We start from the raw sequence: 26080 nt of genomic DNA on the forward strand, positions 1-26080 counted from the left end.
ATTATCATCCTCTTCTGCAATCCATCTCTACGCCGTTACATCAGGCTCCATCATCCTCTACCTTCTTGTGCCTTGATTTAGGTATCCTTGTTCTTGGGCTTTGATTCCCAAACCGGTGACCACACGCTGGTCAGACTCGCTTTGTCTCGTACCCCTCATGACTCTCACGTGGCTCACATTTAGCCACCGGGTTTGGAGGATTATCTCGGCTTCTACTGACCTATATAGCTTGTGTGATAGTGATAAATTTGATGGTAGGGACATGCTTGGCGGGATTGTTTTTTGTTGTGCCCGACGCAAAGTGGACGACATTTGCGGTTCTTGGTACTACTATTTTGTGCTCTCCTTTGATTTTTTCTGAGAGAAGTTTGATGAGGTAATGCTTCCCGAGTGTTTGGCTCGTTCCTCCTCTGATTGCGTCTTGCTTTGTGTCGTCAAAGGTGGTAGCCACCGCCCTGCTGTGAGCCCTTTTCTTATAGTCTGCCACTTCCCTCGGATGAATGGGAGGCCATCCTCTTGTCAAATTTGGGAGTTGACAAAGTTTGATAGAGTGCAATTTTGGAGCAACATCTATGATTTTTCAATCGATGAATTAGGCATCTATCCACACTTCTTTTACAGCGTGGGCGGCGTCATGATTAGAAACAGAAGAGGGTCACTGCTGATAATTGTTCAGGGGCAATTAGTCTATTCCTTAGACCTTGAGACACAGATCCTTATACAACTTCCAATTGCAGAGGGGGGTTTATGGACTCTATACCCTGCTTATTACGCTGAGAGCCTGTTTCTACTTGACAAGGTAGATGATATTTTGTCCTATTGAAAAGGTAATTTCCTCCCATACTGATTGTGAATTTATTTATTAGTTCATATTCATGTTGTTTGATGAAAATCTTGTGTGCTTGGTTGGTTACCTTGGTTTATGAGAGGTCTTGTCATAAGTGCTCAATTTAATAATCTTATTTTGGTAAATTTTATGTGAAAGTGAAACTTACTGAAAAAGCTAAAAAGAGTTTATAGGAGGGTTGTAAATCACTTTTATATGCTTAACCAAACTCCTTCAATTTTCAGCTTAACTACTTTTATTATAATGAGATAACCCAAATAAATTCAATAGAAGCACTTGGAATCGCCCCTTGAGTTCTGGTTGACCTGTTTTTTACCTTACAAAAGCAAATGACAAGTCAAACAACAGAACTTTTTGTTAGAATCAAAATTTTATCAGCTTCAGGCAAGGTTATTAAATTTGATTTTGTGTAAATTCGTGAAGGACTTGTAAACTCAAAAGAGTTTACCTTATACCAAAATAATAATTATAAAAAATAGTTGTAGTATCCAAACCAAGTTTAATAATATAATATATAATTATAGTATTAAAATCAAATGACAAATGAAAACCATAAAACAATAAAAAAACCAGCATCAAACTTGGTAACAAAGCACACTACAGTGTCAATGTATGGCAGTGATCAAATTATGCATAAATGACCAAATTTAAACTTAAAAATTCATAAAGTGAAAACACAAAATATAAGTAAAAGAGTTAATGATCTTCAGCATCTTTGTTTTCATCAACATCTGTCATTGGAGAAGAAGTGTTCAAAGGAGAAACCAGCTGAAAATGCATGGTAGCCAATAAAGAAGGACAAAATCCTAATGAAAAAGGCAGATTTTTGTTGGGGCTGTTTTAGGAAACTGAACCAAACTCTGAATTGGCCGTAAACTCACAATTTTGAGCGGGTGAACACGTAAACTCATGCAAGTTCACGAGTTAAACACTCAAGTTTAACGACCATGGCTGCTGGTCATCTTTAACAAATCAATTTATTTCCTAACTGCTCAACAAATCCTTGAATTATCGATTAACATTCTAGAAAATAGTTCAAAATTCCATAGGGCTTTGACTTTTGTTATCTTTTTGTCGATGCTATCAATAAGCTTTAATGTATCTGTAGTTGGTAGCAAGCTAGGAAACACTTTTTAGTGTATGTGGCTGCAAGGGAATTGTTGGAGAATCTAACCTTAAGTAGTGCAGTGCATAGGTTTGTTTAAACTGCCGTCGTGTGTCAACTTCTGAGAGTGAACTTGAATCAAATTCTTTTCAACTATTTAGAACAATAGTAATCAAATGACTGTTTACACATTGATGCTAATTATTCTATCCATTTTTTTTTACAAAAACAGCTTGAAGTGGTAGGACCTGGTGGATCACCCGATGGGCATGCTGATGATGATCACCATTGATTGCAATCCTTCAATTAAATCTGGAATAAATTCTGGAAAGATGGAGAGACATTGTTTAGCATACACTCTGGCCTTTCAAAATCCTGTGGCCTATGTTTGATTTTGATTTGTCTATACCTTGTTGTGTTGCAACTTTTGAGATAGAAAGTTTATGCAATTATTTGAACGCAGGATGCTCATTTGCTTGAGCTACCAATTCTGTTAGACAATGTTTTGTGCGTTGTGAAATAATTGATAGAACTTGACGATTTTTTATCTGGTTTTGAATTTCTGAAACCTTGGGTGATTTTTAGCACTAAACCATGAAGTGGATTGTTTTGGAGTAGGCAAGTGAAGTAGAGACAGAATTGAATGACAACTTGTTAATCTTTGGAAATAATTTAGGTGTGAGCGTAATGGCGAGGTGGGTCCTCTTGCCACCAAAAACCACAAATTTTTGTAGTTGTGGTGTGTTTTATTTCAGTCTATTATGCATCACCTTCGTTCAACATGTTTAAAATTACTAATCATATCGTAAAAGAATAATCATGTTGAAGAATCTTTTGCGGATGAAAGGTCATGTGTGAAATGTTTGTTTTTTCCAAGTTCCAACCATGTGGAACATTCATATTGATATGCAATTAATATGGATTACATAAAAAATGTAAAAAGCAGTTTGATTGATTACATTGTCATTCACGTATTATTTTATCTCGTTGAAAGAAATTACAGGCTAAAAAGCCTACAACCAGTTGGTATGTCAGAATATAATATATTATAAAAAAACGCATAACTTGTTAATAAAACCTTTACAAGAAGCTTTTATAGAATATTGTTGAAGTATTTTATTCTCTCTTTTTAAGAAAGTAAAATCATAACATTACTCTTTGGAAAAGGAAATTAGTATTTGACTCCAAAGTTTATAAAGGTAATCTAAGTCCCCAAAATTAAAATGCAGGACTTGAGAATTTATATTCCTAATCCAAAGTTGGGTCGACCATATGGCACTTGTATCAATTGACTTTTAAGTAGAAAAATAAAGGCTAAATAGTAATTTTTGTTCATCGATATGTAATTCGTTAACAAATATTCTCTAAAAGATAAAAATACAAAATTTAGTTTCCATGAAAAATACGACAAAATATATCTGTCGTTAACTTGCTTCCGTTACCATTAATTGTCAACGTGAATTGTCGGTATAGGAGCATATTTGTTTTAATATTTTTTTGACTTTCCGTTCTATCATTCCGCCGACAAAATGCAAAATTTAGTCCCTGAAATATAAAAAGTGCAACAAATATATTGAGACGTTAATAATACATTGTGACTAATTATTATTATTATGTGTTTATAATTTATTATTCTTATTCGTTTAATACTTATGCAATATATTTTTTAAATTTCCTTTTAATATATATTTTTATTATTTTGATTTTCTTGTCAAACCTTAATCTTTGTTGTTAAAAAAAACTTTATCTTATACCTCATATTTAGATTGAAAATAATATATCAAGAATTTTGACAAAAAATAAAACACAACCGTCCACGGACCAAAATTATTTATTTTAAAAAAAGAATTTAATCAACTATTTAAAAAAAAAAACAAATCTCACAAAATTTAAACTAGATGAAGTTAAAGTGAAATTATAAGTTTTTTTCTTAATCAATATTATATATATATATATATATATATATATATATATATATACACACCTCAAATATGAAAGAATCTCTTGGATAAACGTTACATGCTTCCATTCAAGACAACACTTATTATACATAATATGGATGAAATGAAAATAGTTACTAACAAATAAAAAACCCAAATAAATTTAAATAAAAAAATACAATAATGCTCAAACTAATACATAAGTTAACTTTAAAACAAAAAAAATCTAATACATAGATTTATTTTTTGTCTTTGGGACATAGAGTTGTATCTCTTGCTCATTTAGGGGTTATAGCGACCTTGCATTCCATTTGACATACTATGGCATGACAGAGTACGTTATAAATGGTAATTATGATATAAAAAAAATTGAGTTATCATTTTAAAAAATAAAAGCCTTTTTTATTTGATCCGTAAGTCTTTTACGGATCAACTTAATCCGTAAGCATTTGTAAACCTTTTATGGATCAACTTGATTCGTTAGCATCCATAAACCTTTTATGAATCAAGTTGATCCGTAAAAGGCTTACAAATCAACTTATCTGTAAGCTTTTTATGGATCAAGTTGATCCATAAACTTTTTACAGATCAAGTTGATCCATAAGCCTTTTACGAATCAAGTTGATCCGTAAGATTTTTTACGGATCTACTTGATCCGTATGCTTAATATCAACATACGGATCAACTTGATCCGTATCAACCTTATAGATCAACTTGATTCGTACGATTTACGGACCTCCCTCACGCACACTCATCACAAATGCGAAGAAAGGGGCAGTTTTGACATTTTTAAAAAATGCTGAGTGCATCTAACAACACCTTAGCACAATGATCTAACTAACTGAGTTAATGAGCCAATTATGTTACAAAATAAATAATATTGCTAAACATAACAATAAACTTTCTAATGTATATTTAATGCGCATGTAAATTTAAATAATAAATTTTGTTACAATTAATTTTGATATAAATCATACAAATTATTTAATCCGTATATGTTTTTAAAAATAAAAAATATTTTCTATTACAAAATTTAATATACATTAAATTTTGTAATAATAAAAAAAATTAATACACAAATGAGTAATTTAACATATTAATAATTAGAAAAATAAAACTTTAAGAAATTAAAAAAAATAAAAAACCAATATAAAGTTTTTTTTCTAAAAAATCAATATATTCTGTAAGATCTTATAAAAACTCTTACGAAAAACCCTCTTCCGTAGGATCTTACGAAAGAAGTCTTTTCCGTAAGATCTTACGAGAAAAGCACGAAGGGCAGAATTGAAAAAAAGAGAAAATGCTAGGTGCACCAGCAATACTACCGGATACACCTAACAACACCCAAAGATTTATCTAAGGATTCTTCGGACCACAAGTACCTTTCCTAGTTAAGGTATTAATGATTCTTCTTACCCTCTAACCTTCATTCAACTGAAGTTAATTTTGATAAATTTAAATCTAAAAAATTAGATTTAATATATTTTGGGGATGATATTCAATATTATTTCAACATTATCCTCGGTTCAATTGTTTTAAAAAAATTATTAATAAAAATTCTTAACTTCCTAAATAGTAATTTGTGTAATATAATATTATATGAGTAAAAAGATAATGTATTTACAATGTAAATTTTTTTGCATAATCATTCAATTATAATTTGTCATAATATATAATAAATTTATTAACTTGAATAATAATTATTTTAAAATAATTTAAATTATAATTTGTGATTAGATGACGATAGACAATTGCTTACATAGTATAAAAACATTAAATTCATATTATATTAACATTAATATTATTTATCTTAAATACATTAATAAGATATAAATTAATTTTATATTTTTTTCATTTTATGATTTATCTATATATAATACATGATATTACGTCAATTTATAAACCAACTAATTCAATCTTATCCTATCTCTTATCATGTCGTGTTTAGGTAAATCTATTATCATGTCTCAATTGAATTAAATGAGTTTAAGTAAATAACTCTAAAAAATTTTAAGTGAAATAAAAATAAAGATACATCTTTACCCAAATCGTCTCATAGACACCCTTGAACGTGAGAGGTCAAGGCCAACGAAGTTAGAAAATTAAGGATATTATTCATTTTTCCTTCTTTTGATAGGAAAATTAACCTTAAAAACTGCTTATTTTCTATATTTACGGTTTCGCAAGGAAACAATCATTAACCCACTCCTTGAAGCATCAAAGTCAATCATAATCATTTGGGAGAAAAGTCGATGTTTAGTTAAAGTAGTGACGATATAGTTAACCAGCTGCGTTGATTCCTTAAGTAAAGATCAGAACAAAACTTACACACCACAACAAAGTATGCATTTTAAGGCTCTTCCATGGTACACAACAACACTCAAATGATTCAATCTCTCAACAATCTCAATATCTCATACCGTAACTACAGCAACATTGGCAGGAAAAAATAGCATCTACTGTAAAGCCAAAGCAAAAAAATTGGGAACGAAATGATTCAGTGGGAAGGATCCATCATCCACTTGGGCAATTCAGACACAACATAAAAGAAAGCTAAGTTTTACACAAGAAATTTGGCTAAGGAAATCCAGTTACAAGGACCAACATAGAGAGAGTGGAAGATGGGTAGAGAAGTGCACATTACCCGTGCACTCCATCAATTTATTGTATTTTTTAGCTATAGCACTAGACCTAGCTAGTTGGAGATTCCCAAAAAAGGAGGGAAAAGAACAGCAGCATAATCGTCGGTGCAGATTTACACTTGAAAAGACGATCTATGGTGATACAACTTCAACATTATTTTAATACACTATATACCTGCAATCACATTTCAGAACAGCAATAACGTTAGTTCATAAGCAACAATAGAATTTGAGACTCTTTCAAAATAGAAGATAGATGGCCAATAAAAGTGAGTGATAGTAGTAGAAAATGGTTAAAGTTGCTAGACCAAATAGCATTTGACATATTTAAAAGTTAAAAGAGACAGAATTTGAGTGCGCTTGAAAAAAAAAACTAACTTACAGCTTTATTTAAACTTATCTTGTACTATAAGCTTTTGTGTAAGCATCTGGGAGAACTTATGAAAATAACTTATAATTTCTTGATATGCCGTTTTAAGCTTGTTTCTGCAAGCTTTCCGAGATAGCTTACAAAAGCAACTGGTAGTATATGTGAGAACAGTTTAATCATATTCAGGTCCAATTTGGATAAATTTCTCCATAAACACTACAAATCCACATAAAACTTAATTTTAAACTTATATAGAATATATTTCCATTTAATTTCTCCAAAAGCTAAGGGCATAAGCCTGTATTTGGTTGAATCTTTGCAGGTCACATCTTTGCAAAAATTCAAGTCAAATTTAGAAATGACATAGCAGCAACTAATGTTAGCTTCAAGAATGACGCGCATCTAAGGCCATCGAACGCCAATCCAAACATGCAATAAGTTGATTTTAACATATGGAGAAGCTCAATGCATTTTATCTTCCTTTTTTCTTTTCCTATAAATGCTCATGAAAAAATTTATCCAAACACAACTCTTGCTCTTCAAGTACAAAAATAACTTACACAATAAACACTTATTCCTTAAATCTCATAGAACTGCTTATGGTCTCTTGAGTCTTGACTCTCCTCCCCTTCCCCAACCCAATAGGGGAAAAACAAAACAATTTCAATGTTAACAATAAACACCAAATCTATAACAACTTTAAAGGCAAAAATGCAACATCACAAGAGTCCACAAGTTTTCCTCAAATGAAATGCAGAAAATCAACATTCAAATCTCAAAAATCTGGGTTTAAAAACAATTAGGGTTAGTTATCAACAACACTCTCCAAGGCTTAGAACATAATACACAGATTAACCTAACCAAAATTCCACACTCTCAAATCTCAATTGATCTAGTTCTCCAACCAAATTTCGAGTTTCACTTCCATGATCATCGAAATAAAAATTTGCATAAAATTAGAGCATTAAAAGACATGAAAAGAGAAGACAGAGCAGAGCACCTTATGAACCAATATGATCAGCAAGCCGAATCGCCACCTTGAGTTTCCCCAATCTGGGCGCCGCGATTCTCGTTCTCTTGGATGAGCGCGTGGCGCGAGGCAATGTGGTTGAGCGTGGTCCTCAGCCCGTAGAAATCCTCTTCCGTCAGCACCGTCAGCCTGGCAATAATCTCCCTCCTGATCTTCGTCATAACGCCGTCACCGCCTTCTTCATCCTCTTCTTCCAACCGAAACCTGCATAGCGGACACGAGGCGTGGAGTTCGAGCCACGGCGTGATGCAATCGGAGTGGTATAAGTGTTTGCAGGGTAATTGTTTGGCTTCGGCGTGGGGGGTAATTTGGTCTTTGCAGACGGCGCAGCGAACGACGCCGTTGGGGTCGAGGGAGGAGAGGAGGGAGGGGGTGACGTGGAGGGAGGGGAGGGGGCGGGGTTTTGAGGAAGGGGGGTTGAGGAGTAAGAGAGCGTCTTGGAAAACGACGTCGAAGAGGGAGGATTCGGTGTCGTTTTGGGAGAGGGTTGGGGAGTCCATGAGCTCGAGGAAGTGGGTGTGGCAGTGCGGGCAGAGGAGAGGGGAGGGTGGGAGCGTCAGGGACACGCTCATGTCGCACTCGTGGCACCAGTAGGCTTTCGGATCCGCCATCGGTGGTGGTGGCGGTGGCGGTGGCGGCGGAGGAAGTGGGAAGAAGCTCTAACTAGTGTGTGAGGTGAGGTGTGGTGTACTTGTGTTGGGTGTGAGGAATGGGGATTAAGAGAGAGTGTGTGTGGGGCCCGCCCCGACTTCAATTGTTTGTTTCTCTATCGCTTTTTCCTTTCATTTGGTAGCTTCTTGAATGCAACCTTTCAACTATAAAGCATAAGAACTTGATATTATAAAATATTTCTCTATCCACAATGTCGCTTTGGCCGAGTGGTTAAGGCGTGTGCCTGCTAAGTACATGGGGTTTCCCCGCGAGAGTTCGAATCTCTCAGGCGACGTTAAATTTTCTTTTTACTATAGCTTTTCAGGAAATAAGTTTTCTTTAGAGAAAGGGATATATTCTACAAGAACTTTTGTTTTTTTTCTTTCTTATTTACTTTTTGAATAAATAATAACGCATGTACTTTGCATTAAGAAAAAATACACTACATCGACTGAAAATGTAAAACTCTTAGATTATAATTTAAAACAATTACTAATTGTCACTAATGATAACTTTCTTTTTTCTTACTTTTTAACAGTTAAGTTTTAAATTTTTAGAGAAAGGGATACGTTCTACGGGAACCTTTTTTTTTAAAAAAAAATTATTGTTCTTGTTTTACTTTTTGAATAAATAATACATGTAGCAAAAATCTAAAGCTCTTTTAATTGCAATTTAATGTAAGTACAAGTTTTCATTTATAAAATTTTGTTGCTTAAAAAAATATTTTAAATTAGTTGACTGTGTATAAACTTTGAGACTTGCAATATATCTTTATTAAGCTGAGGATGTATATTTTTTAAACTCTTATTTTGGGGTAGGTCCTTTTTTTTTATATGTAAGTATAATCTTTTGGTCATTTTATTAATGAATTTGTGCTTCTGTTCTGCATGGATTTGTAATCTCATATTTCAATTGATGTATTATTTTGATCTAGACTTGCACAAGTTCTGATGTAAACAGTTAGTATGTTTTGATTAGTTTATAAGATAAATTAAATTAAACTATGATTCAAACTAATACATGATTTAATAATATGACTGAAAGCGGAGACTTTTTTGAAAGTCATTTTATTTAAATTCCCACTTCATAATACTTTCGGTTAGGAAGGGAAAAAAATTGTACTGTCACTTTAGGATAAGTTACATATTTTTAATTAATGTTTTAGGGTATGATACACTGAATAAACAATGGTAGCCAGTGAGTTTTATTTATTTATTTGATATCATATTCGAACTCACACTCTAATGTTTTTGAGATGATATATGCAAACCACAAAGTCATGAGAAGAAGTGACAATAATACATAAACATAATATTAAAGGTTTCAATAAAATAGTATAAATTCTTAAATATGCAAAGAGAAAAGTATCAAATAATTCATTTTTTTTTAAGAATTAATTGCTTCTTAATAAACACATTATGTTTTATTTAAACAAAAAAAAAAAAAATATACTGACTCGTCATAATTATGGGATGTAAGGCAAATGATGAAATGGAGATGTCTTTATCTAAAAGTTTTAAGGAAGCTTCTCTAATTTGAATTTGGTTATGGAATTAGTTTCTCTTATCATAACATATATTTCAATATAAAAATTGTAATTGAAATTAAAATTAATTATATTTAACGGTTAAATCTAGTGTGCCATCACTGCCATAGCTTAGGGTTAAAGCAATAAAGCCTCGTTGTCTCAGTAAGTAGCAATTATCTGCCATATTCGACACACCTACGCCCCCTGTGTCCCTTAGATTGCCATCCTTGATCAACACCAGAAAATAAAATTTGCTTCACAATAAACACTAATCACAAAACACATAAATAATAGAGCTGCATTCATCCAAATTTTGTTTTCTAAAAAAAACAAATTTATCTACCAGGATCAGATCTGGTCAACGACCTTAACCTAACGAAAAACTTGACTTTCTTATCCAAATTATTACACCCATGTTGTTCCTTCCTCTTCACATCCCAATTCTCCGGCGACCCCATCATCAGCACGCTCTCTGGCGACCTAACTCCGGCAGCCGTCGACGCCTCCTCATTTTCCGGCTGATCAGCGGCAGCTGTGGCGACTAGCATCCTCCCCTGCATCGCTGCCAAGACCTCCCTCATGGCCACGTCAACATCCCCTCTGTTCCTGAGCAGTATCTCTCCCACGTGCGCAGGCGTGAGGGAGCCACCGCTGCGGATGCATCCCTCCACTGCCTCGAACAACACATGCGAGTCCACTCCGAGGTAGTTGCGCGCGAGCTCACGGAATGCGTGTGTCCCACACGTGCCGAGGCTGACATGGACGTCCATGCGGCCGCACCTGAGGAGCGCGGGGTCCACACTATCCCTGTGGTTGGTTGTAAAGACCACAATCCTCTCTTCACCGCAACAGCTCCACAACCCATCGGTGAAATTCAAAAGCCCTGAAAGCGTGACTCGCCCACTCTCTTCACACCCCGTTTGGCCCTTCTTATTACTACTCCTCAACGACAGCTTCGCGCCCTGACTTTTCTTAACCTTCACCGTTCTATCCGCCGTTATGTCAACGGAACAGTCAATGTCTTCAATTACTATTATAGAACGGTTCGTCGTTTGTATTAGTAACGACCGCAACTCGGAGTTATCAGAGACTTTTGTTAATTCCAAGTCGTAAACGTCGTAACAGAGAAAATTCGCCATTGCCGCGATTAAGCTTGATTTACCCGAGCCCGGTGGGCCGTGGAGTAAATACCCACGCTTCCAGGCCCGGCCCACTCGCTTATAAAACTCTTTACCGTCAGCAAACGCCGTTAAGTCGTTTTTTATCTGTTTCTTGAGTTCTGGCTCGAGGGCTAGGGTTTCGAAGGTGGACGGGTGACGGAAGGGGACGGAGACCCAACCCGATTCGAAGGAGCCCGAAGCGGTGGTGTTGTTCGTGAAGAGCCTCCGCTCTCTCGAGACGCGCTCGAACTCCTCGGCGCGTGAGGTCACGTGCGCGAGGTATGGCGAGAGGAGCGCGTGGCGGTGGCGCTTCGGGAGACGGAGCGTGAAGCTGCGCCTCTCCTCGAGCGAGTCCTGCGCAGTCTCCACGTGGTGCGTCCACCCGACGCGGTGGCCGCGGAAGGCGTCGTGGACGGTGTGGTTCGGCGCAACGGCGAAGGAGATACGGTTCGACGACGGCGAGCAGGAGAGAGTTAATCGGCGGCACGCGGCGGCGGGGGCGTGGTTCGCGGCGTTGAGGTAGAGGTGCACATGGCGGTAGAGGTCGTTGAGTTCGACGCCGCAGTAGCCGTTGAATTCAGGAATCTCGAAATACGAATACGGAGAAAGTAGATCTTGCAGAGATTCGTATAGAGAATGAAGCAAGGAGAGAAGCTGCGATGGAAGAACGTTCTGGAGAACGGTAAGTAACCCTAACAGAGACCACATTTGTGATAATATCTCCATTTCTGTGTGTTTTAGTGTTTTGGTTTGATTGAGAATTTGTTTGTGGAAATTGGAATTGAAGGGTTTGGGTTTTTAGGGTTCTTATACGGTGCGTAAAAGGAGGAACATGGCTATGATAAAAAAAAAAAAAAACATTGGGTTGGGCATATGGTAGAGTAGGCAAAAGTTAAAGGTAAAGATGATGATGAAGCCGACCACTTTGCTTTATGCTTTTTGCTTTGTTCGTTTGAAGAAGATGTGTGAATTGTGTGATAAACTGATAATTGGGTTGTTAGGGTTTTATGGACATAGCCTTTGAGGTTATACATAAATTGCCATGCGTATAGAATCTCAGATAAATGCAGATTTTTGTTTGCCAAAGGTCAGGTCTTTTGTTTTTGTTGCTTGTTAATTTTCTGCTTTGGAATTGTTGAACAAAATCAAAATCACACAAAAAAATGCAGGTTTTGAAAATTGCCTACGTTTCAGCTTCAACCTTTTTAATTGTTATTATGGACCAAAAGAAAAACTCAGTTGTTATTTATTTTTTCTTTTTGTTGCATTGGTTTCTATTTATTGTATGTAGTGAGAGCATGGATTTAAATCGGAGTTTTCGTTGTGATTCTCGAAATTAAAGAAAAAATACAGGGAAATGTAGCTTTCATGGTTGCAATTTTGTTCTTCATATAATTGTGGTAAAAATTGTCTTACATACTTCTTCCTCTTTTATATATATATATATATATATATACACTCCTTCCTTTGATATGTGCTGCGATTACTTCTTTTTTTTTTTTCAAAATAAAAAGCTGTCATTAAGAATATAAGACATATCAATTATCTATCCATCAACTTTTTTTTTAAAAAAAAAAGCTGTCTTGCATGCTCCTTCCATGAGAAATGGTATACGTACACTCTTGTTTTTTCCAATCTCTCACTTTTTTATTAAGTTATGGGATAGTTTGTTTAAGCTTATTTTTAAAATAAGTACTTTTTAAAAATAAAATAAGTAGTTTTATAGTTTTCTGATGTATTTGTTTAAACTGTTTTTAGTTAAAATAAGCAATTTTTTTAAGAAAAAAATCATATCTCCTTTTTAAAAAGGCACTTATATAAAAAGTGTATTTTTTTTTTTGAGTTTTAACAAATTGGGCTTATATGATATATCTACTCTTGAGAACAAAGGTTGGCCCCATTGATAAAAACAGGGGTTCATCTCCCACAAGAAAGTGAGCTCAAATCTAGTTATTGATGTGAGGACCTTATAATCTACTTCTCTCTTTTATCTCATTTTTCTTTCTCAAAGTGTGAAATAACATGGAGGGTCTATACATCTTTATCCTATAATATAAATTGTTTATTCAGATAATATATATCTCTGAAATAAATTTATTCAGATAAATTGTGAAATAAATTTTAAATTCCAATGAATAGATTAATAAATTGTTTATTAATATATATCTGATTTTTCTTAGATAAAGTATGAGATTGAGATTTGTATATGAAAAAAACTCATTGAAAGAGTTAGAGCCAATAAGTGTTTTGGGCTCGAATTGCCTATGAGATCCTGGAAAAGTTTACAAAATAGGCTATAAATATTCTCTAAATAAGGCCTCAATTTAGTAAATTCAAAGAAAAAAAAATCATTAAGAGCGTTAGAGCCTAATATAAAATGTTCTCAACTCCAATCACCTCTTATAAGAAATACCCTTGGTCTTAGAACAAAATGACAAATTAACCAGAATTATTGGAATATAGACAATTTACTCTCAGCAACAACAATTGCTGATATAGCAGTTTAATTTTCTTGTTCAAGGTTGCATTAAACTTTAGGTATATTCGTCAAAATTCAATCAATTTGTACAAGCATCTTGTTTTTTAAGTAGCATCTGATGCCCCATAATTGTACAATGCACACGCGCCAACTAGCTTTAGTAAAGGTCTTGAAGAGATAATCCTCCAGCAGCAATGAATCACGGCGCATGCAAACACTCGGGGTTTCTTAGGGAATGGTATGTAGTGGATCTCGTTGAGTTGAAGCTGCTTTTGGTTCTTTCTTGACAAATCACACTTTATCTTTTTTTTTCCTATTGTTCTTGTAATTTGTGCCTTCAGAGGTCAGAGAATGTTCTTGTGAATTATTATAACTCATCAGTCACTCATGATGAGTGCCAAGTAGCAGATGATAATGAGGGGATGATGATTATTATGTGCTACTGATGATTTTCATGTTTTACCGCTGCACTATGTCGGTTGAAATTGGTACGGAGGAACCCACTAGATTAAATTTATATTCACTGTATCTTTTGGCATGGACCCATTGAATAATTTTTTTATTCATTAGCTCTTCATGTTTTTCTTATTTTTCACCTTTGTACTTATGGGTCGTATAGACCATTGCAATTGATGTTGAGGTTAGATTTCAATCCAATAGTACAAATATGAAAAATATGTACCCAGCTATAGATTGTGACTGAAAATGCCAATTTGTTACTTAGTTGCTTATTTGGTTGGGCACTTCTGTATATGCATGGAACTTTTCATTACATTATTTTAGGCTTTTACTTGTTGAGGTGGTGAAAGGGTCTATTTGTGATGCATATAGATCTTAAAGTCATGCAGATGGTGGTGGTATTCTTTCTTGTGCATTACATTTCTTTTATATCTTTACATGCATATATGCTTTTGAAACAAAGTTTCATTTATGCTTCTTTACAGAAATTTGTCTAAATCTCCTTTACTAAAGCAACGCAATTTGCACCATCAGATCAAGATCCTGTGGTGTTTGGCTGTCGTTCTTATCTAATCTTTGTTGCCCCTTCAATGGTTTTAGGTATCTGCTTATAAAATGGTTGAAATTTTGAGAAAGGGAACACGGAAAGAGAAAATAAAAGAAGGAGGAAAAGAAAAAGAGGCATGTGTATGGCACATTAAAAGCCACGAATATGGAGATGGGGCAAAAATTTCAGTGTAGGTCAGCCTTGAGAGAAAGCCCTGCGTAAATGGGGGTATCAAGAATAAAGCCACAAAGAGGTTCTCCATGGAATGTCAATGATCAAATGTATCATATTCCATCTATGCAAGAAGCATAGCAATGTTGACTCATCAAGAAAATAGATAAAACTATTAAGTAGAGCAGTGTTATGACTGTAATTCTTAGCAAAAATTCGAAATCTAAGTTCATTTGGGTAAATTTTCTCCATTAACTATGTATAGGAGAAAAAAAAATATTGAACTTCTCTGCAAGTTAAAATAAACTTATGCACCTATGTGTTTTGGGCAAGTTAAATGAAAAAGGTTGCTATACAAAATAAAAATATGTTAAATTTTGCTTTTGTGACTTTTATTTTCTTAACTTTTCTTAAATTATGAAAAAGGTTTATTTAAACATATGAGAGAAACCCTGCCTAAGTTTACTGTTGTCACCGTCTATTAGTTTGGGTCAGCCTTGAGAGAAAGCACTGTCTAAATTGGGATATCAGAAGAATAAAGCCGAAGTGGATTCTCCCTGAAATGTCAAATGATCAAGTGGATCACATTCCATTATGTATATCTCTTTTTTACAAGATGGATTCTTCAAGAAAATGAGTCAGTACTCAGTACTATCTGGAGCTTGGTAGTGTTATCTTGCAATTAGTTAACGAAATACTAAAAATGAAAGATTGCACTTCACCCCTTTGGTTTAAGCTTTGGTTTTTCATGATAATCTATTAACCATCTAAACTGTCCATTATTTTCAATCATTTATTAATTAATGTGTGGAAAATATTTGATATTTTAAAGCAGAAGTTTGGTGTGACTGAGTAAATAAAGCATATATTCTAAACAAATATTAATAAAATATGGCGCTTTTAGCTTTAGTCAACAAAGAAAACCGATTAATGATTAAGGACTATATTGGAAAGAAACAACTAAAGAAATGTAAATTTACAATATCTCTGTTTTCTTTCCCAGGGTGACAGATGCAGGCCACTCCAAATATGATTAATATCAAATCTTTAGATAAGTTAAAGTTTGAATAGGATAGTAGAGAACAAAGTTTAAATAGGATATACAGACCGTAACTCAAGGATTATAAATGATTCAATAGTATTAAGATTAAAATATAAATATTCATAATGAATATGGACAATCACTTATTAAATATTTAAGACGAAAAAGGTTAATCTTGTGCATCAATACTCAAAAGTTTTACTAAGTAGTGATTTTATAAAAATATAAGTCAGTTTTTTATTTTTTTTATTTGATATCATCTTAATTAAAATCTTAGGCTCCTTAGTGGTATCTTAAGGTATTTCCATAAGTTTTAATCTTTTAGACCGAATATGAGACTAATCTTTAGTAGGAGTTTAATCACACTTAAAACTCATAGCATCTTCCCAATAGTATATTATGTAAGAATCGAACCTAGATCCTTCCTCACAAATTTAACGTGTATCGTCAATTGAAAGACTTTAGAAGAAAGAATAACACAATTGTGTGTTTGGTCTTAGCGAAAAAAGTCTACAAGTGCAGGTACTAGAAGTAACTCAAGTTAGGATAAATCTATAGAAGTAACTCAAGTTAGGATAAATCTATATAAATTCATTTGTATGTTGTATCCTTCTTTACTATTTCTCATTTACTTTTTGTTGCTGCATATTTATCTTTAGTTTTGGAAAAGTCTTGTTAGACATTTTATCAAAAGGTTTTTACAAAGCAACTTCATAACTCAAAAATAGCATCTACCTTGCATCAAAAAAGTAAAATTTGTGTGACAAGAGAATATGTGATTTTAAAATGTATAACTTCTAAAGCAGTGGTATTATGTTTTACATGAAAACTCTATTTTATGTTATCATTTTATCCAAGTACTTAAGAAGGACAAATATTTCTCTTACATGACTTCTGATTTCCAAGCTAGTAGCTTGAGAGGAAAAAAATCAGACACAAGCCTAGTCAGTTCATGTGTCACTATTCAACCTTTCTTCTACCAACCAATTAATCCACTTTAGTTTTTGAACATGAGACTAAATTTTTCTTAGGAGACTCAATTCTTTCGCAAATGAAATCAAGTCTTTATTGAAAGACTTAGATTTTTGTAAATTTTTAATGTGAAAACTCGATTATGTCTCAAAAGACTCGGATTTTCTTTAAGAGATTTGAGACCTTCATACAATTTAGCCCTTAAATGAGAATTTTAATTTTCTAATGCTTTTCTTTCGTAAATAATTGGATTAGTGATCTTTTTAGAAAAATAATTTAAGTATTTTAACATCTAGATAGATAAATTGAGTTAGACTTGATTGAAATAAGAGTGATTACACAAATTTATATAAATATTGACTCTTGGTTTTCATTCTTTGCTCAGTTCATTGAATTTGTCAACATCAAAACTTTGTATGCTTTTATTAACAAATCTTGTGAGCTTTATAGGAGGTCATGTTTTACATTTGTGTCATTTTCAATTACATTATTTCATCTTTGTTTTGTAGTTATAAACCATAACAACTTAGACCAAAGTAATAAATGAATCAAGCTAATGCTTTATATCTTTTGATTCCTTTGAGTTATGGTTCATTCTGGCATATTGTTGGTTACAAGTTACACAGGATGCGAACTATAATGCAATAAACATAACTAATATATGCCGAAGAAGACTAAACCAAATGAGGAAATGATAAGTTCATTAACTTAAGTGTTGTCTTGTTTTTGTTCTGTAGCATATTACCTTCATAAATATATTATGTTCTTCAAGTAGTGCTAAGCTTCCTATAAGAGGGAGAATGTCTTTATTTGTTTATGTATATGCAAAAAAGAAAAAGAAAAATTTATACTTTTACTGCTATGTTTCCAAATAAACAATAAAATCTTTTTTTTAAAAAAAAAAACCCAAGAACCAACATAAAATAGAGGCACATCAAATGGGATACTTTTATGTAACTAGCATATGACACTTTGGTCTTTCTACAACAACTCTTCAAACTTGAAGCATGGACAAAGCAAGCGCATTCTCAAGATTAGAGGAAGCATGGATAAAGCTCTAACCGTTTGATGAAAGAGTCCACTTAGATACCAAGTCAAAGATTCATGGTGTATAACCCTAATCAAAGACTACTGTCACAGAAATCCCTAATCTTTAATATGAGAAGCTCATTTGTTCATGTTGTATAGTCCACCTAAGCTTAATATCAACCAAGAATTTCCACTCCAGAGTCTCTACTAACATCATTCACACTATAAATTACACAAAATTCCAGAAAAAGAAACTGAAACGAAAGCGTGTTGATTCATCTAAGAACTTGGAATTTAATTAAAAACCCACAAAAGCCACAGATCCATAACCAACAACTTGAAGAACAAAGAACAAAAATGAAGAAAAATGGGGTTACATAAATGACATGAACAATTCAAAAAATAAATGAAAAGAACAAAGAATAAAAATGAACAAAACTTGAGAAGAGACAAGAACTTGGCACTTCTGGTGAACAATGAGGCGCATTTTAGTGCGATTGCATTTCAACGTTAATATGATTTGAGAAATATTATTGTGATGTCATAAATGGAAACACCCTATTTTCGTGTTTTAATCTCTTTTCAAAAGATAAAAAGAGAAACTAAAAACGAGAGCATTTAAAACCTTTCCCCCCTTTTTTTAGTTTTAAAATTAAAATTTGAGAACAGTTTTAGAAGACAATTTTATAAAATTTACTAAACAAAAAAGTTTTTGATTTTTAATTTTTTAGAAGCTAAAAATTGTTTTCGAAAAGTGTAATCAATAAATTCCTAACAAGTTCCAGAGGGAGGATAGTTTTGAAAAAATATATATATAAATTTGGAGAAAAGGGGTGTACTAGTAAAAAAGGGTATATATAGCAATTACTAGGCTTGGGCTTTTCGGTTAGGCTAATACCTATCCCCATCTCAAGTATTGTCATTCTCACTATGACGTGGTTATTATTTAAAATTCCAATAGTACTCTTTCAACGAAAATATGATTCTAATCATGTTTTTGTTATATATGTTTTTTCACCCCTTGATTGGTTCAAGCGCACAACTGCCTTTACCTTTAAGGAAAAAAAAAACTGCACACCGAAGCGGTGCGACCCAGAATAAAAGACTGGACCTTTGGCTACTTTGCAAAACGTATTACCATTTGTGCTACAACAACTTCTTAGAACATAATTGCGAAAATTTAATATATATACCATACAAATGATGTTACCAGTAATAATAAAATGTTATATTAATTTGTGATGTGATTTTTTGGCCTTTTTTTAATATAGTGTAAAAAAAATTAGAGAGAATGAGTGAGACTTAGGGTTTTGCTTTTGCGGCAAATGGAATGTGCAATGGTGATTCCAACAAAGAGCCTCCAAATGGTGGAGGTGGTGATAAACAACGTGTCTCCTTCAAGGATACGATGATGGCTAACAAGACTCCTTTGGCTCCACATTCAAAAGTGGATTTGATCGAGCAGAAGCTAGCAATGATTGTGTTTCTAGACGACAATCCTTTGAAGCCTATGGCTCACATAGCGGATTAAGTGCTTGATAGGCTATGTGCACCATGGCAAGATGCATTGGCGGTGAAACTTCTTGTCAATAACCTTAGGTTTAATGTGATGAAGGACATGCTCATGAGAACCTAAAAATTGGCAACAGGTTTTAACATATTGGATATTAGAAACAATTTCTATAAGGTTAAATTTGACAGAGGTAGACAAAACAAAGGTAATTTTAGTAAGTAAAGGTGAAGCTATCAAGATTGTGCAATCAGTTTGTGTTTTTCTTAATTTTAGGTTGAATATACAACTGAACTAGCTTTCAAGGTAAACACAAGGTTGTAGATTGTTATCTTAGGTTTAAAACAAGATAATAATGAACTTTATAAGATAAGTACAACTCTAGATATTACAAATATACTCTACTGAGGTCATAGACACATGAATAGGAAATGGTAGATTAATACCCAAAACTTAAGAAATATCATTCCAATCACAATACTAATAATTGTCTTGTGAACCTTATTTGAATGACAATTTTGAGGCAATTACTTAGTATTTCAAGGCTTCTAAACCTAATTTGTCCTTTTTAATAGTTATTTTGTAAATAAATTAGAATAGCTTTAAAGTAGTTTAAATGTTTGATTTTTCATTTAATTTTTATTTTGTGTAAAAGTAAATGAAGAAAGAAGATAGCTGGTGTTGGGACCCAATTCAAGGCCCTTTTAAAGGATTGAGGTTGAAGAGGTCATACATGTTAGGCTTAACACACTTTAGGCTGAGCGAATTGTTCCTAGTGTTAAAGATTTGAGCTGTGTGAACCTCAAGCTTAGCTCACAATCACTTACAATAATTTTGTTTTACATGTAGACTTAGTGTGACATGCTGGGCTAAACGTGCATGCAATTATGCAAAAACAACATATTTGGTTAGGGGAACTATTGGGGGAACCATATAGGGTTTTAGGTTGTAGCTAGGAAGCTCTCCCTTGTCCTCCATGGCTTCCCTACCATTTCTTCTTCTTCTTCTTCTTGTAGTTAGGTTTATCCATTTTGGGGATTGATGTAATTGAACTCATCTTTATGTAGACATTTTAGTTATTAATCTGTCTTTATTTTTCATTATTAAGTATTCTCTTCTATGCATTAATGCTTGTTTTTGCTTGATCACCCTTTGCTTGATGTTGTGGTTTGAATTGTCAATGAGAAATGCTTTTGAACTTAGAAATAGAGAGGAACACCTAATGAGTTTTGTGTTTAGGGATGGAGCAAAGATTGTTAGCTGTCTTTTAACTCTTATTCTCAAAGAAAGTCATTTGGTTAGACTAATCAAGGGATTAATAGTTTGGTCAAGGGACTTAGATTCTTTCCATCCGAGGGATCGGGATTTGAGTATTTTTGTGAGTTGATGATAATAGTTGGACTTTGAACTAGAGGATAACCTTTGTTTGCCTAAGGGTGCGATTTAGTGAAATCAATCCAAACACTTTTGTTCTTTGTTGTTTTGCCAATGTTTATTGCATTCCAAGTGTTTGTAAAAATTACCCAAAAAAATGTTTCTTGTTCTTTTGCTCTTGAACTTTATGTTTGTTTGATTTCTTGCTATTTATATTGTTACAATCAAATTATAATTGTTGTTTCCAAAAGGCATAATTAGTGAACATTGCTCTTTTTTCAAGTATTACGTGAGTACCTATGGATACGATTGTCAAACTTTCTGTTTTATACTATTTGCGCGACTTAGTACACTTGTCAAGAATCTTAACAAATACCAAGTGGACAGTTGATATAATATGTGTAATTTAATAAAAACTAAAGTAAAAGTTGCTTCCCTTGTTGAACTGTTTATGCAATACAATGATTGACAATCATGTGTGTGCCTACTTTAATTATGATATTGATTGTGATGGCTACCTTTTATACAAATTTTCAAAAATTGGTAACTTTTTTTAGTGACAAATCATTATCGGTAAAATGCATAATAATTGAAAACTTGGGTGATAAAAATTCACAAAATAATAAAAATTGGGTGGTAAAATATGAAATTAAACCTTAAAAAATAGAGATTAAAATTTAGCCAAAATGTATTAGAGGGTCAAAAATATTTTGGCCATATTAAAAGAACAAAAAGTTATAATGAAGATCTTAGTTTTTTTTTTTTTTTTACAGTGGAAGATCTTAAATTTTTTGATCTATTTTTTTTTATTAGAATATTGTTGAGTCATAAGATAAATTAGGACCCTCAAATATTTTGAATTGATGTAAATAATTACAAAGTTTGAAAGTTAGGTCTTATATACCATCAAACATATGTAGTGTATCTGTGTCCCCTAGTTTAGACGAAAGCAAATAGATGCTAAGGTCTAATAAGCATTTAAGACTTCATTAGTGTTCTATATCTGAGATTTATTTTGCAAAGAATATCTTGAAACATTCTTCCTAATATCTGTTGAAAGCCAATAAAGTAAGAGAATAATCAAAAACTCAAAGAACAACATCTCTCTTCCTTTTAAAGGTCCTTTCTGCTATACCTGCTTGTGGACAGTACCTTTTCAGAGCAAAAGTGCTTTGACCTCTGCTGAAGTGTAACTTAAGAAAGATGAAAAAAAGTGGTGTTTCAACATGGATTGGACGTGTATCTAATGCACCAACGACTACATCTTCTGACACAAGCTCACATAGAAGAGAAGAAGACTATTTAGAGACAAAAAATACTTTCTAAAGATTGACTATAAATATGAGAAGCTTTGAAGAGAAGAAGTTACAAACTCACGCAAAAAAAATTGAAATATATTTTTCCCTCTTCTTCAAGCTTTTTCTCTATAAATTTATAATTTATAAAACTCTCAAAACATTTTACATATCTTGAGAGAAAAAAAAAACTAAGTATTTCATTTGTATACTCGTTTTTAACACATTAAAACTATTCAGTGAACAAACCTTTTAAACAATTCTTTTGATTTGTTTAGAGTCAGAAGTAACTTGGTTGATCAAATAATATTTGAAATATTTTAAGCTTAGAGATAAGATTTGTGGTAAGATCAGAAATATCAAGAAAGAAAACTTTTAATTTTATTAAAGTTAATGGAACTTAATTAGTTACTAAAAAGTAAACATAATCTCTCAATGAAAAAGACGACTAGTATAAAATCCTATGTCTTATCTATTTTTCTCTCTTGTTTTAATTGAGAAAGGATTTAAATTTCATTTTGTTTTTTAAAGAATTTTTATAAAATCTTATGATATGTTGATCATATTTATTTGTGAAAACTATGTTAAGTTATCTGTTTTTTAAAGTTTTATCAGAGAATAACTATGTGTTTACAAATATTTGGCATAATATATTAAGAGTAAATATGACTTCACTCTTCAATTAATTAAACTTATTTTATTAATTAAAAAACTCGTTTAACTAAAGATGTAGTTATAATTATTCGCAATTAAAAAAGAAGAAGCAGATGCACCGTTAAGATTTTCCATTTGTATGTGAAGATCGATCTTTTTATTTCATTGGGGTCTCTTGTTCCTTTTAATTTATTTATTGATGAAATATAGAAGTGCTAGCTTTACAAATCCTCCTGGTATATGCATGAGAAGAATTACTTAAACCTTAAGACACTGCATGAATATGTGTATCTTCTCTTACTTGAGTTATTGAATCCCCCTTCGGCGTGTCTAGAAAAAGGTAGATGATTCCAACAAGGAAGCTCTATGCTGCCACATGCAGGGTACCATTTAATAATTGTAGAAAAAGTAGCAGCATGCCAGCATCCAATAACACCTGCAGTGATTACTATGTGTATGTATGAGTGATAGATTGATTAAGAAGAGATATAATATTATATAATAACTAGTGGACTGCAGAGATATATATATATATATATATATATATATATATATATATATATATATATATATATATATATATATAAGTGTGTACATAATTTGTGGGGAGCCCACTCTCCTTGGAGGAACCCCCTTGTCTTTTGTTTTGCCAGGCGATTAAAAGAAGCAAAAGTTCCATTTCATGAGTGTGAAAGACTAATTAAGTGGTGGTTCTTATCATCTTTTTTAGCAATGGTTGTAATCTTTCATCACCGGTTCATATCGGAATTCAAAAATCATACCAGCCAAAACAAGTGTCATTGCTCTTAATAACCACCCTTTCCAACTATCCATAAAAACAATTTATATTGCCTCACTAGTTGATTGATCGCAGTTAATTAAATCAAAGGGGAACAGTATCAACGTTCAATTGACAGTGACCCATGATAAATCTAAACTAGATGTTGAAAACAGAGGGTCGTGTACAGATATTTTGAAAATCAAGACAAAAATGTTAAAGAGATTTTTTTTTTATAAGAATTTTAAAGAGATTTAATATATTATATAAAATATTAATTTTTATTTTAATCTTTTAATTTTTTTAGCTGTAAAATCATTTATCAGAGTTTTATAATTAAGTAATTCTAATACTTAACTTTCAATAGATAAAATAATTAACACATTCAATCTATCTTGTAACAATGTTGATTTTAGATATGATTTAAGCAATTTTAATTTTGAAAAACTTCTTTCAACAGTAGCAACTATTATAGGAATTGTCGATAAAATTCTATATGCAATGTAAACATTTGGAAAAAATCTAAAATTTTAATATAACTCAATACTTCTATTGGTGTGCTAATTTCTTCTCTTAACACTTCTCTTAGTACTTTCAATTCTAAAAATAAATCAAGACCATCAATATCAAAGTATTCATTAAACCTTAAAAACTTTTCAAGATTAATACAATATTTTTTCAATTCATCCTCATCTAAAGCTTTAATTTTTTTGGAATCAAATAAAAAACCAAAGAGAATACAATATAGAAAATGATGATCGATGAACAGAACGATAGAACCTGAAATTGGAAACAGACAAAGATTTTGTTGTTTAGATGTTGTGTCAGGCGCAAAGGTGCTACGTGATACGTGTTGTATTGCTGCGTATCCAGAGTCATGCCCGTGAAACGAATCGTTCCACCAATCCATCGGGATGGAGATGAAAGGCTCCGTACGCGGGATGCTGGGATGTATGCGATTTATAGGCGTTCAGAATTCAGACGATATCAAATCCAGAGAGGTTGAGTCGCGGAGACAAAGTTTGATCAATATACAATATGTTTCATTCAAGGGAAGGAGAAGAATAATTTTTTTTTTTTATGAACAGAAGATGATGAGATGAAAAAACATGAAGAATGAAGTATGGAGAGTGAGATAAGTTAGTTAAGAAATTGGGATGAGTTAAAGGAAAGTTAATAGAGATTTACTTTTTTGAGATAAATAAAATACTTTAAATGACATTAATTGTGATATTGGTTAATTTTTAAAAAAATGATATGGATTGACTAATTTTTAGGGAAGAGAGAGATTTTAAATTATTTTATTTTGATCAGTTAGTCATAAAAAAAATTTAGGGGTCTTAGGCTGATGCCTAATTTGCTTTGGAGGATCCACGGCCCTATGAAAACACTCCACATATAATGAACAAAATTTAGATGTAGTTATTAGATAATTTTTTATACTGTTTTTTAATTAAAATTAAAACTTTACTTTGATAATTTAAGGAATTTATCCTTATTAAATAACTTAATTCTTATACTTACCCATTAGCAATGATGTATAAAATTAGAGTATATTTGAAAAAAAAATATTGATTAAGCTTTAAAATTTTAAAATTTTAATCGTTTTGGGATAAACTAGTTAAGAGATCTTCAAAATATGAAAAGGAGATAATACTGGATATTATGAAAGGGAAATTTTAAGTCTGATGAAAGAATAACACTTAAAAGTAGTACTTAAAAATCTGTACATAAGTTTATTGAAATTATGAACTTTTTTCTTTTCACGAATAATGGTTGACATGGGTTACGTAGGTAGAATCCCCATATATATATATATATATAAACATCAATTAAGTTATTGTTAGGTAGGGCTAAAATCTGGTCTGAGTCATACTTTTTCCCTTTCTGCTAGTCATTATAAAAACTGAGTCATCATTTTCACATAAAGAAAGGAAAGGAAGGTCATCTCTCAATTTGGTCCTTGGTCGGTTGTACGTGGCAGCTTCTCATTTGCTAGCTTGTGTTATCAATAAACCACTACCATAAAATAACACACCGACTCCCAGAATATTTCTGCCAAAGGTGTTGGGTTTTGAGAAAGCAGAACCTTTGGCGATAAAACAAGCTTAAAAAAAGTCATATACAAAATAATAAGGACCTTATATTTTCTTAACCAATTAAATAAAGCACCTTAAAGAAATTGTGTCCATGTTAATTAAAGTCTAATACATTAGACATTATTGATGTAGGTTTTATTGGAATAAATTCCTCTATAAATATATTAAAAAAATGGAAACATAAAATGAATTGAACTTTTTCTACGTACTAAAATTAATTTATACTACATTATATTTTATATTTAGAAAAAATTAAATTAGATTTTTTAATAAAATTAAGTATATAAATTAATTTTAGTTTATAAAAGAAGACCAATTTATTTTAACTTTTTTTTTCTTCTAAAAGTATTATTAATTAATTATAAAAAAGAAATCAAAACAAAGCTAACCCGAAGTCA

At 32.4% G+C, this 26080-nt stretch overlaps 2 protein-coding genes, 1 long non-coding RNA gene and 1 other non-coding gene across 4 annotated transcripts; 2 read left to right on the plus strand and 2 right to left on the minus strand.

Annotated features, from left to right (window-relative positions):
- LOC114424565 lies at positions 1-2499 on the plus strand. The gene is made up of 2 exons (XR_003669021.1): positions 1-827; positions 2185-2499. It is a non-coding gene; the product is annotated as an uncharacterized LOC114424565 (long non-coding RNA).
- Positions 2500-6216: 3717 nt separating this feature from the next.
- LOC114422022 (E3 ubiquitin-protein ligase RNF181 homolog) lies at positions 6217-8799 on the minus strand. Its single transcript, XM_028388194.1, has 2 exons — positions 7905-8799; positions 6217-6709 (listed from the first exon to the last, which is right to left on the minus strand). The coding sequence occupies exon 1, from the start codon at positions 8543-8545 to the stop codon at positions 7922-7924; it is 624 nt and encodes a 207-aa protein (XP_028243995.1). The 5' UTR covers positions 8546-8799; the 3' UTR covers positions 6217-6709; positions 7905-7921.
- Positions 8799-8880, plus strand: TRNAS-GCU. Its single transcript has one exon. It is a non-coding gene; the product is annotated as a tRNA-Ser (tRNA).
- Positions 8881-10346: 1466 nt separating this feature from the next.
- Positions 10347-12412, minus strand: LOC114422023 (AAA-ATPase At4g25835-like). Its single transcript, XM_028388195.1, has one exon. The coding sequence runs from the start codon at positions 11997-11999 to the stop codon at positions 10449-10451; it is 1551 nt and encodes a 516-aa protein (XP_028243996.1). The 5' UTR covers positions 12000-12412; the 3' UTR covers positions 10347-10448.
- Between the last annotated feature and the right edge of the window lie 13668 nt (positions 12413-26080).

Source organism: Glycine soja, chromosome 8 (assembly GCF_004193775.1).
Source record: "Glycine soja cultivar W05 chromosome 8, ASM419377v2, whole genome shotgun sequence".
In the NCBI taxonomy this organism is placed as follows: Eukaryota; Viridiplantae; Streptophyta; class Magnoliopsida; order Fabales; family Fabaceae; genus Glycine; species Glycine soja.